This window comes from Camelina sativa, chromosome 4, assembly GCF_030686135.1.
Source record: "Camelina sativa cultivar CO46 ecotype springtype chromosome 4, ASM3068613v1".
NCBI classification, from domain to species: domain Eukaryota; kingdom Viridiplantae; phylum Streptophyta; class Magnoliopsida; order Brassicales; family Brassicaceae; genus Camelina; species Camelina sativa.
This window is the reverse complement of record NC_141883.1, coordinates 1,830,519-1,844,172: the sequence shown is the minus strand read 5'-3', so window position 1 is coordinate 1,844,172 and position 13,654 is coordinate 1,830,519. Positions and strand designations below refer to the sequence as shown.

Here is a 13,654-nt window from a genome sequence, read left to right as displayed (position 1 = left end):
AGCCCTATCCCTATCCAGGTTTCCTCCCCGTGGCTCGCGTAAAACAACACAATGTCCTACCAACCACATATCCCCTCACTGGAATACCTCATGACCACACATGGATCATCTCTCTGGCACTAGGGCCGCCACAAAGGCCAAAGAAATGTCCTAAACAAGATCGCCACAAAGGCCAAACAAATGTCCTAAACAGGACTGCCACCTAGGCCAAACAAATGCCCTAAACAGGACCGCCACAAAGGCCAAACAAATGTCCTAAACAGGACCGCCACAAAGGCCAAACAAATGTCCTAAACATGACCGCCACCAAGGCCACTTGTCCTGAAGGACCGTCACAAAGACCACTCGTCCCTAAGGACCGTCATGAAGACCACTTGTCCCAAAGGACTGTCACGAAGAGCATACATCCCGAAGGATCGCCTCAATAGGCCACACATCCCGAAGGACCATCACAAAGACCATACATCCCGAAGGACCACCTAAACAGGCACATTGGCTAAACAGCCCGCCACAAAGGCCACACAATTGGCTAAACAGCCCGCCACAAAGGCCACACAATTGGCTAAAAAGCCCGCCACAAAGGCCACACAATGTCTCAAAAGACTGCCACACACAAGCAAAATGACTCAAAAGTCCCCCACGAATGCCACACAAGCCCCTCCAAGGCTCACAACCACTAAAAATGGTTAAATTCTAACTCACGTAAAACTTACTATTTTTAGAACATTCCACTTTTGGAAACTTTCCTTTTCGGATACCAGCTCCGCGGAACTTCATATCCCACACACCACCTCATCTTGTTACTTAGTCGCAAAACCAACCACCCCTAAGCGACCAAGTAAACAAGAGAGATGGGCTGGAATACTCCATTCACGCTCCAGCCACGGACTACAACTGGGGCCAGGCTAGACAAGTTCAAGTCGCGACCTGCTTCTCGAACCACTTATTGAACCTTGCCTTCATCCTCGCCTCTGGCTCCCAAGTCTGCTCCTCAAAAACATCACAGTCCCAAAAGACTCTCATCAAAGGAATCTTCTTCTTCTGAAGTTTCTTGATCCTCCTCTCAAGCACCCTCAATGGTCTCGCCTCCAAAGTCATGTTAGGCTGAAGATCCTCAGATATCTTAGCTAACAACTGATCATCCTCACGGAGACACTTCCGCAACATAGACACATGGAAAACCTTGTGGAAAGCATGCATAACCTCAAGTAACTCCAGTCTATATGCCGCCGGTCCCACCCACTCAATCACTCTGAACGGACCCATATACCTCGGACTCAACTTAATCTCAGTTAATGACCTGTTCGGACTCCGCAACATGGCCATCTTGAGGTACACTCTGTCTCCTACCTGAAACCCAAGATCTCTCCTCCTCCTATCGGCATAACTCCTCTGCCAATCCTGAACTTCCTTCATGTTCAGCTTGAGAACCCGAATCTTCTCTGAGGTCTCCTGAACAAAATCTGCCCCGTAAATGCTCCTCTCCCCCACCTGAGTCCAGCATAACGGTGTACAACACAGCCTCCCATACAAAGCTTCATAAGGAGCCATCCCAATACTCGCCTGGTAACTGTTATTGTAAGCAAACTCTACCAAACTCAAGTGATCTGCCCAATGGCCTCTCCAATCCAACACACACATTCTCAGCAAATCCTCCAACGACTGGATTGTCCTCTCCGACTGTCCATCTGTCTGGGGATGATAAATTGTACTCATATGCACCTTAGTGCCCATCTCTGCCTGAAACGCTCTCCAGAACACCGAAGTGAACTTAGAATCCCTATCAGACACAATGCTCGCTGGCACCCCGTGCAAGCCGACTATCTCCTTCACATATTTTTTAGCCAAAACCGCTGCTCCATCAGTCTTCTTAATGGCCAGAAAATGTGCCAACTTAGTCAACCGGTCCACAACGACCCAAATAGCATCAAACATCCTGGACACTGGCAAACCCACCACTAAGTCCATAGTAATCATATCCTACTTCCACTCTGGAATGGTAAGACTCTTCAGTAACCCTCCTAGAACCTGATGCTCAGCCTTCACTAGCTGACACACATCGCACCTCGCGACCCAACTAGTTACATCCTTCTTCATCCTGACCCAGTGATAGTACCTCTTGAGATCACGGTACATCTTAGTCGCTCCTGGATGAATAGAAAACTTGCTCGCATGAGCCTCTCTCAGGATCTCCTGCCTCAACTCCTCATTCTTGGGCACACAAATTCGGTCGTGCACCAAGATAGTACCATTATCTGAGAAATGGTACTCTGAACCCACATCCTTTGAGGCATTCACCAGCCCCAAATCCTTCTCCTAAGCCAACCGCACTCTGCTCAACAGATCTGCTCTATAAGCTGCCACCAAACCCAACGGCTCCTATGAAACAGCACACAGACTCAATGCACTGACCTCTCCTACCAGAGACTCCATATCCTGCTCCTGAGCCGAAGCTACCCTCTTCCGACTCAGAGCATCTGCAACCGAGTTAGCCTTACCAGGGTGTTAAGCTATCTCCAAATCATAATCTGCCACAAGCTCCATCCACCACCTCTACCTCAAATTCAACTCAGGCTGAGTGAATATATACTTCAGGCTCTTATGATTTGTAAACATCTGTACCTTTGTACCATAAAGATAAGATCTCCAAATCGTTAGGGCAAAAACTACAGCAGCCATCTCCAAATCGTGATTAGGATAGTTGTCCTCATGCTTCCGCCGCGAAGCGTAGGCAATCACCTTCCCATGCTGCATCAACACACACCCCAAACCAACTCTGGATGCATCAGTATAAACCACATAGGGTTCTCTCTGCTCAGGCAAAGCCAACACTAGCGTAGTGGTCAACATCTCCTTAAGGCTTGCAAAACCCGTCTCACACTCCTGTGACCAAACAAAAGGAACATCCTTCTCTGTCAATCTAGTCATCGGACGTACCTTGCTTGCAAATCCCTGCATAAATCTCCTGTAATAACCTGCGAACCCAAGGAAAATCCTGATCTCTGTGGCATTCTGCGGTCTAGGCCAATCTTTGATAGCCTGAATCTTCTCCTGATCTATAGAAACTCTCTCTGCAGAAACAATATGACCCAAAAAAACCCATCTCACGCTGCCAAAAACTGCACTTGCTCAACTTAGCAAACAATCTTTTCTCCCACAGCTTCTCCAGAACTGCCCTCAAATGCACTGCATGTTCTTCAGGACTCTTAGAATATACCAGGATATCGTCGATAAAAATGATGATAGACACGTCCAGAAACTCCTGAAACACGTTGTTCATAAATCTCATAAACGTTGCTGGCGCGTTAGTCAATCCAAAAGTCATTACCACGATCTCATAAACCCCCTACCTCGTCCTTCTACTTGACGAACAACACCGACGCTCCCCACAGTTAAATGATAAGATGAATGAATCCCCTGCTCAACAAACCCTTTGGTCACTTCCTCAGCTCTACTAGACTAATAATCAAGTATGCCGACATCAACTCACCACCACCCGAATATCAACCCCTCTTGCCTGTCCAAGAGCCTCTAGTAACTTGTCTCTTAAGGAAACTTCCATAAGATAGCTTATTCCAAAAATATCTTTTCTGCTTGGCAATTCTTCACAGCAAATCATCAATACGAGCGTAATAAAACAAACAAGTACCATACGTTCGCATATTCTGATTCACCGCATCAAATGCTTTGCAGGTCGCTAACTCAAACCACTTGACTTATTCCCTCATACAAGCTTACCAAAACCTTAAATCTAGCAACCCTGTCCATCTCCAATGAACTTCATCTAACATCGTCGTAACGATTAGTTTATCCTGTCATGAAGGCTTCTCGTGAACTTATGTATCTGGCAAACATGCCTTTCCCGGCTCATACCTGCTGCAACTCCCCTTCCCGGGACTCCAGCACCACCGGCCGCACAAATCCTGTTGCAACAGCCACACATTCATGACCGCTCCGGACATAAAACCCTGACCCACTGGACAACACATCCATTACCCGAGATTAAACAACCAGCACTCTCTCGAGGTCTACATTCAGTCGTTATGTTTATACTCACGTCCTATGCATTGCTTGCTCCCAACTTTTCCACCCTTAGGCCGCAACCTTCTAGCCATACCGATCTAACTCTCAGACCTCCGTCTTTGAGTTATACCGTCTCACTCTTGAACCATAATCCTCAAGATCTCGGTATCAGAGGAACTAATCATCCCTCAGGAGAACATCATCCCCTCTGCTACTCTCGGAGCCCACAGCCCCTCGAGCTATCGGTATTCTGGGAAAACCACCATCCCTTCAGGAGCAACAATCCTTAAAGACTATAAACATCTTTCGACCAAAGGTACTTTCCGTGGTACGAGTATAACATTACAATGTTACACCTACCCACACAACTTCTAATATCCAACTGGATTACCCACCAAACAGAGAAATATCTGCTCCAACTACATATGTCCATCTATCTGCCTCTCTAGGCTCGATACCTCTCGCGAAGAATCTCGCACCGGTCATCTACCACTGTTCCATCCTCCTAACATAAGATGGAAAGTCCTCAACATCCGCAGCCCACAGCTGCACCCCGCCACATGCGGAACAACTAGAGCCTGCACTAGTACCCCTCTTAGTAACCGCTCCAACAGTACAACTAATGTTGTATAGGCACACAACTAATAGTCTTTTTTTTTTGACAACTGGCACACACTAATAGTCTATATACTCTACAAGCACAACTAATAGTCTATTATTAGCAGTTGTAGTATTTTGTGAAATGGAGACTCCACGGTTGTAAACGTCATCCAACATACTAATTTTACCATTTAATCTTTTCACATAGCATGGGAGATTTTGAATGCACTTCGAATGATATTTTTTCGAAGTAATCATGTGATTGCATCGTTTCCAGACCAAAACAAAAATTATCCAAAGTTCACTAAGAAAACGAAACGCAACCGACATTACTCAAAAAATAAAAATACAATACAGGGTTTGTTATGTTTTGCATCCCAAGAATCTGGAGGGTGGATGATGGGCATTTAGCAAGGTTAGTCAGACTTCCAGCATGTGAAATCAAACGAGCACCAACCATTTCTCCAATCAAAGCTGCCAAATTAGGGGCAATGTCGCTCATCTTAGTAACGAGATAATCGTATAGCTTCTTTCTTGAAATTTTTACGCCAAGCTATGGTTCAATTTACATAGAGAGACAATTTCATTATTTTTCATGATTATTTGTTGCACATCACCTGAGCTTAGTGGTAGAGTGTAATTTAATGTCTCCTTCCATGGATGATTGGTCTGATGTTCTTGTCTCTTGTTCAGGCTTCTAACTCCGCCAGGCACACCACAGTTCGAGAAAGAGTCGCATAGAAACGTAATGAATCAGCTCGATGCTCCCACCTCTCGCCCCACGGCTCTTAAATCTCGGGTATGAACATTAATATGTCTCTGGTCCAAGCTTACGTTTGTCTTTGTCATTATAAGCATTGAAGTTCTTGTTGGGTTCTGTTTATGTAGTTAGGGAACTGTCGTGAAGAGATCGTCTCAGTGAACCATAATAAGCCCCAAACGAGCTCTTCTTCTGTAGCTGGACTCAGGCGACCATCATCCTCTGGTAGCTCAAGGTCAGCGAGCAGACCTTCCACACCGACAAGAAGGTCTATAACTCCAACCACCTCTACAACAAGGCCTGTGACCACCAAAGCTTCAACCTCTAGATCCTCAACACCCACCTCACGTGCCACCTTAACTGCTGCACGTGCTACTACCTCCATGGCGGCTCCGCGAACCACTACCTCGTCGGCTCCACGAACCACTACCACGTCTAACGGTTCAGCGAGATCAGCTACTCCAACTCGGTCTAATACTAATACTCGGCCATCCTTTGCACCTTCTAAAAAACCAGAGGATGAAGAAGCTAAAAACTTAACAGCAGATCAGATCATAACACCATGAGATTATAAAAACACCAATAATGATTTAAAAAATAGCTTTTAACCTCTGCTATAAAATGACGACCATATGGAGTTCTTGTGAGCTGACATTTATTTTTTTTTGATCGTTCAACATCAGGAACCTACAAGACGTAAACCGAGTTTAATTAAACCAATTCAATTCAGCAATATCCACAATCTAACGAACAAAAAACAAACCGGGATCATTTTGGGATCGAGAGCTCGCTGGATTGAACCGGGATCACCACCGGAATCAACAACGAGACGAGCAAGCTCCAGTATCGGCTCCAGTGGCCACCAGATAAGAGAATTTTCATCTTCAACCTTGCTCAGCCTCTCAACGGCTTCGATTTTACCTGAACAGAGTCCAGTACGAAGCGAACATCGCCCGAAATCGGGTTTAGGCTTATCCGGTTTGAAAGGGACGAGGAATCTGAGACACGAATTGATATCTCGAGATATGATCTGGTTAAGGGACGACGCGGCGTAGGATGGTCAGAGAACGGAGATAAGATCGTCGGCGGTGGCTTTGGGCAACGATGACGACGGAGAATGGGAACTAGGGTTTCGGCGAGGAGAGACGACGAGAGAGAGGTTTTTTTTTTTCGGGTTACGAATAGTGGAAACTGTTTGATTTTACTCTTTGACCTAAACAAGAAAAATTCAACTGATTACCGTACAAAATCGAAAATGATCGTGTATTTTAATTTGCTTGTAATTTTTTTTTCTTTTTACTCAAAATAAAAAAAAAAAACAAAACCTAAGAAGTAAATTCAAGATATACATACTCCAACAGCCACATAGCAATTATTAAAGTGAGAAGTTCTAAATATAATTGGTTCTTGATAATATTATGATGATCTTTAACAGGCTTTGGTGCAGAAACAATGAGGCAAGACTCCGTCGATTCGCATTGACCGTCTTCAAATTGTTCGACTACTTGGCAGATGATGGCATAATTGTTTTTGCTTAAGCACACACATGAGAAATTGTTGCTCTGTGTTTTGCATATTCTATCCGCAAACCCATCTCTATAAATATAAATACACATTTGCATATGTGTGTTAGTACTTATTAATTAATGTCTATAATAAAAATGTATACTCATTATGATATAACAACTAAATTCACATATTTGTATGTATGATAAGTTAGATACTATAACATGATATGAGTATTGAACCTGTAGTGGCAGCAAAAACGATAAAAGAGATCAGGAGAATGGCTGAAAAAACACGGTTAGAGGGCTTCATTAATATTTTTGGAGAGAGAGAGAGTATAAATATTCTAGAGAGATCGTTGGAAATAATTAAGTGATGTTGGTGGCACTATATATAGGCAACAAGGACTCAATATCTTACATAATATTTTAAATTTGTTGATAACCTTCTCTAAAAATTTAACTTATGGTATATATACCTCTTTTTGACATGTGTTTTTTTAAAAGAACTTTTAATACATCATTAACTATTTGATTTGATTAAAGTATGTTACTATATCTAAGAAACATAATTTTGTAAAGCAAATTATCTTAAGCAAAAATAGCTGTAAGATAGAAAACATTCTAATATTTATTTTGTCTTTTTATCACATATGCCATATATTCCTAAAATGTATTTCTATATTTTAATAAACATAATTCACATGAAATTATTGTTAGATATTATCTTATGATATTATTTTAATTAAAGTAGATTCTTCTATTATCTCGTGATTTGAAATAGTACCTTTACATATTTATTAAACCAGATTTATTTCTCTTTTTTTTCCTTTCTTTTCATTTAAATACAAAATTAACATCAAATCTAATGTACATATAAAAATTTAATCCATCTTTATTACAAAGGATAATTTTTTAAGATTATCAAATAGATTACAAAAACAATTAATGTTTAGTCATAAATGTATTTTTATTTATAAAAACATATTCTCATAACTATTAACCATAGTAGTTCATCCAAATTTTAAATTCTCAATTAATGAGTCTTGAAATCTACAATGTCATAACATTAATTAAAAAAAATATAGAAAGTCAATCTTTGTGATACAAGATAAATTCCTAAAACATCTTCTATATTAATAAAGAGGGAGTAGATAATAAATTCTGAGCTAGGGCTTTCTTGCAACTCCTGAAAGGAGGCCATGTAATGGTAAAAATCTTCCATTATGTATATCCCAACCCATGTTATAAAAATCTCTAGGTGCTAGTCGGGCGGTCGAGGTAGGCCTAGCGAATAGGCCTAGCGATTAATCTATTAATCAGAGATTACACAGGGTTTAATCGGGAACTAGTTTTAGGGATTATATCAAATTTTAGTAGATATATGTTTTATATTTGGACTTAAATTCCAGATAAGTTTGGTAGTGCAGTGGTTTAAGTCTTTTAAATCGAGTTCTAGGTCTTAGGATCGAATCTCAGCAACTACATTATAATCGTTAATCTTTAACCGAGGTAGAATAGGTATTTTATCTTCTTCTTCCTTTGATTGCGCCAACAAACACAAACCAGTTTGATTTTTTTCGTTTTTTACTTAATTTTTATTTGATTTCCAGTATATTTATACCCAAAATGCCAAAACCTATAGATCTAATCATAAATAATCGATTTTTGACTTTATTTTAACAAAAAAAAAAGTGAATTTCTCATAGATCCGATTTCTTAGCCGAATATACTGAAATCGCAGTGGTTGGATGCCACCGAACGCTTTTTTGGCGATGAATCGGCTGCGGAGGCCGATTTTTAAAACATCGATCCCAACTATATCATTTCAATCTCCATTAAGGTCTGGCAAAAATATTCGACCAATGTAGAGCTCAATATTTAAGAGAGACATCCAACTTCTGTTCTAAATATGGTTCCAAGAGACTTGGATATAGTGGAGATAGACAAAATTTTGCTTGATTTCTCGGGTTGGAATCTCTTTTGAGGCACAAATTTACATCAGCTTGGTGAAGTCTTAGCCAGTTCACTTGACACGGAAGTGGTTAGCCTAATTGTATTTCTAATTTTGATTAATGCAGATGTGTTACACTTATCTATTGCTTTTAGTTATGTAATATGTGGATGACCAAAAAATGAAATATATATTATGCGGAACCATTACATGACTATTGAAATATGACGTGTCAATGAATTAGTTTTTGACGAATAGCATAAGATGTTGTAAAATGTGGTATCACCAAATTTTCTAAATGTTTATCATGGAAGGTAAATCAATCCTCAGTTTTTACTTTGTAATAATTTAAACACGACGAGTTAGTCTAAGAAAGCTTCTATATAAGCTTTTATTTTGAATATAACATTGACTAAAATTAAAACAAAAGTTTATTTTAATGTTTAAATGACTATTTTAATTAATTTATAGTAATTTTATATTAACTTTAATTAGTTTTAAGAACAAAGAAATCCGAAAGTAGAAGATAAAAAACACAAATTTAACAAAGAGTGTTTGTAATTCAAGATATAATATATATATATATATATATATATATATATATATATATATATATATATATATATTCTCCAACAACCACATATCATTTATTAAGGAGAGAAGTCCAAAATACAACTGTTTTTGATAATATTATGATGGTCTTTAACAGGCTTTGGTGCATAAACAACGACGGAAGGCTCCGTCGAATTCGCATTGACCGCCTTCAAATTGCTCGATTAGTTGGCAGATGATGGCACAATTGTTACTGCTGAGGCACACACCTAAGAAACGGTTGTTCCGTGTCTTACATATTTTATCCGTCAAACACATCTCTATATATATAAAAACGCATTTGAGCATATGTGTGTTAGTACTTATTAATTAATGTCTATAATATAAATGTATACTCGTTATGATATAACAACTAAATTCACATATATGTATGTATGATAGATACTATAACATGACATGAGTATTGAACTTGTAGTGGCATCAATAAGGATAAAAGAGATTAAGAGAAGGGCTGAAAGAACATGGTTAGAGAGCTTTATTTGTGGAGAGAGAGAGAGACAGAGAGTATGAATATTCTAGTGAGATTGTTAGAAATAATTTAGTGTTGTGTAGGCAGAATAAGTGTTGTTGGTGGCACTATATATAGGCAACAAGGACTCATTATCTTCCATAATATTTTAAATTTGTTGATAACCAACTCTTTAAAATTAATCTATGATATATATACCTCTTTTTGATATGTAGAACTTTTGATACATCATTATATTTCATTTGATTGAAGTATGTCATTATATCTAAGAAACATATTTTTTTTAAAGCAAATTATCTTAAGCTAAAGATGTAAGATAGAAAGCATTCCAATATTTATTTTGTCTTCTTATCAAATATGCCTTATATTCCCAAAATGTATTTCAGTTTTTTAATAAACATAATTCACATGAAAATATTATTATATATTATCTTATGATATTATTCTAATTAAAGTAGATTTTTCTATTTTTTGTGCTTTGAAATAGTGTTTCTTTTAAATATTTATTTAACCAGATTTTTACTCTTTTTTTGTTTTTTATTCTTTCTTTTCTTTTAAATACAAAATTAACATCAAATATGATATACATATAAATTTAGATTGTAAATTCTGAGGTAGGGCTTGCTTTCAATCCTTGACTGGAGGCCACATAATGGTACAAATCTTCCATAATGTACATCCCAACTGTATCATTTCGATCTCCATTAAGGTTCTCATTTACTTATCTGTCATTTTACAGCCCACTAGTCCGGCAAAAAAAATTCGACCAATGTGGAGCACAATATTTAAGAGAGACATCCAACTTCTGTTCAAAATATGGTTACAAGACACTTGGATATAGTGGAGATAGACAAATTTTTGTTAATTTCTCGGGTTGGAATCTCTTTTGAGGCACAAATTTACGTCAGCTTGGTGAAGTCTTAGCCAGTTCACTTGGCATGGTAGTGGTTAGCCTAATTATGTTTCTAATTTTGATTAATGTAGATGTGTTACACTTATCTATTTCGTTTAGCTATGTAATATGTGGATGACCAAAAAATGAAATATATATTATGCGGAACCATTACATGAACATGACTATTGGAATATGATGTGCCATTGAATTAGTTTTTGACGAATTGCATAAGATATTGTAAAATGTGGTATCACCAAATTTTCTATATGTTTATCATGGAAGGTAAATCGATCCTCAGTTTTTACATTATAATAATTTAAAAACGACGAGTTAGTCTAAGAAAGAATATATATAAGCTTTTATTTTGAATATAACATTGACTAAAATTAAAACAAAAGTTTATTTTGATGTTTAAATGAATATTTTAATTAATTTATAATAATTTTATATTATTTTTAATTAATTTCAAGAACAAATAAATCCGAAAGTAGAAGATAAAAAACACAAATTTAACAAAGAGTGTCTTTAATTCAAGATATGTATATATATATATATATATATATATATATATATTCTCCAACAACCACATAGCAATTATTAAAGAGAGAAGTCCGAAATACAACTCGTTCTTGATAATATTATGATGGTCTTTAACAGGCTTTGGTGCATAAACAACGACGGAAGGCTCCTTCAAATTCGCATTGACCGCCTTCAAATTGCTCGAATAGTTGGCATATGATGGCACAATTGTTACTGCTAAAGCACACACCTGAAAAACGGTCGCTCCGTGTCTTGCATATTTTATCCGCCAAACCCATCTCTATAAATATAGAAACACATTTAAGCATATGTGTGTTAGTACTTAGTAATTAATGTCTATAATAAAAATGTATACTCATAATGATATAACAACTAAATTCACATATATGTATGAATGATAATTTAGATACTATAACATGACATGAGTATTGAACCTGTAGTGGCAGCAATAAGGATAAAAGAGATCAAGAGAAGGGCTGAAAGAACACGGTTAGAGAGTTTCATTTTTGGAGAGAGAGAGAGTATGAATATTCTAGTGAGATTGTTAGAAATAATTTAGTGCTGTGTAGGCAGAATAAGTGTTGTTGGTGGTACTATATATATATATATATAGGCAACAAGGACTCATTATCTTCCATAATATTTTAAATTTGTTGATAACCAACTCTTAAAATTAACCTATGATATATATATACCTCTTTTTCTAAAAAGAACCTTTGATACATCATTATATTTCATTTGATTGAAGTATGTTATTATATCTTAAGCTAAAGATAGATGTAAGATAGAAAGCACTCCAATATTTATTTTGTCTTCTTATCACATATGCCATATATTCTCAAAATGTTTTTCAGTATTTTAATAAACATAATTCACATGAAATTATTGTTATATATTATTCTATTAAAGTAGATTCTTCTATTATCTTTTGCTTTGAAATAGTGTTTCCTTTGAATATTTATTTAACTAGATTTATTTCGCTTTTTTATTTTTTTCTTTCTTTTCTTTTAAATACAAAATTAACATCAAATATGATATACATATAAAAATTTAGATTATAAATTATGAGCTAGGGCTTGCTTTCAATCCCTGACTGGAGGCCACATAATGGTAAAAATCTTCCATAATGTACATCCCAACTGTATCATTTTGATCTTCATTAAAGTCCTCATTTACTTATCAGTCTTTTTGCAGCCAACTAGTCCGACAAAAAATTTTGACCAATGTGGAGCACAATATTTAAGGGAGACATCCAACTCATGTTCAGAGTATGGTTCCTAGAGACTCGGGATATATTGGAGATGGACACATTTTTGTTTGATTTATTGGGTTGTAATCTCTTTTGCGGCACTAATTTACGTCAGGTTGGTGAAGTCTAATCCAATTTTGCGAGAGAGGACAAAACACTGGGAGATATCATGTGGTGATTTGAAAAAAAAAAAAATCATGTGGTGATTTGTAGAGACGAAATACAAGTCTTTAAAACCTCCCCGACGTAGCAAACCAACCGTCAGATATGGATGGACTCACGGGCCTAGTGAGAAGACGTGGAGCCAACTAAGCGAGGTGGACCCATGGGCTGGGAGTGGACATGGGGGCCGCTAAGCAAAGTGACAGTCAAAGCGTTACAAGCACCAGGACAAGTAATTCAACCAATTAAATTCTCTAAACCGCTTTAAACCATTCATTAACCCGTTCTAGAACCGTAAGGGCTCTACTACCAATCTAAAACAATCCGACCCGTTTTTTTAATAATAACTAAATACCCTATAATATTTAATTACAACCTAAACAATAAACCAACATCTCCAACTCCAATGAACATAAACCAACCATCAATATGCACAACGGAAACATATAAACCTAACAAACATAACCATCAACCTCGCATGTTTCTAACCAGGTTCCAACAATAATAACATAACCACAATACAACAACCGAGACCCTAAATTATTCTCCTCCTCATCGCCATGATTCGACGCTACACATTACCTGCACCACAAACATAATGAGATATGTGAGTATTACTCAAATTACCCACTGAGGCGATCCTTCCATCTACGAGTTATACACACACACACAAATCAAGAGTACAACCAATAATAAAAAATAAAAAAAAAAACCAGACATTAAACAGAACATCCATAACACATTCACAACAACTACACATCATCACACAAAACAAGTCATACAACCTAATCGCTCAGATAAGGTCATGGTCACGCACTCACCTTAACAAGGTCATTCAAACATCAAAACACAACCATGAGGGACTCTATTCATGTCTGAAACAGC

The 13,654-nt window shown here is 37.6% G+C and overlaps 2 protein-coding genes across 2 annotated transcripts; both read right to left on the bottom strand.

Moving 5' to 3' along the window:
* Nucleotides 1-4,911: 4,911 nt before the first annotated feature.
* On the bottom strand, nt 4,912-7,272 carry LOC109132418 (uncharacterized). The gene is made up of 5 exons (XM_087509719.1): nt 7,132-7,272; nt 6,737-6,979; nt 6,147-6,596; nt 5,993-6,070; nt 4,912-5,887 (listed from the first exon to the last, which is right to left on the bottom strand). Exons 4-5 carry the CDS (start codon nt 6,036-6,038, stop codon nt 5,472-5,474), a joined length of 462 nt encoding a protein of 153 aa, XP_087365845.1. The 5' UTR covers nt 6,039-6,070; nt 6,147-6,596; nt 6,737-6,979; nt 7,132-7,272; the 3' UTR covers nt 4,912-5,471.
* A 4,095-nt stretch (nt 7,273-11,367) lies between these two features.
* On the bottom strand, nt 11,368-11,922 carry LOC109132631 (defensin-like protein 8). The gene is made up of 2 exons (XM_019244399.2): nt 11,793-11,922; nt 11,368-11,638 (listed from the first exon to the last, which is right to left on the bottom strand). The coding sequence occupies exons 1-2, from the start codon at nt 11,860-11,862 to the stop codon at nt 11,469-11,471; spliced, it is 240 nt and encodes a 79-aa protein (XP_019099944.1). The 5' UTR covers nt 11,863-11,922; the 3' UTR covers nt 11,368-11,468.
* Between the last annotated feature and the right edge of the window lie 1,732 nt (nt 11,923-13,654).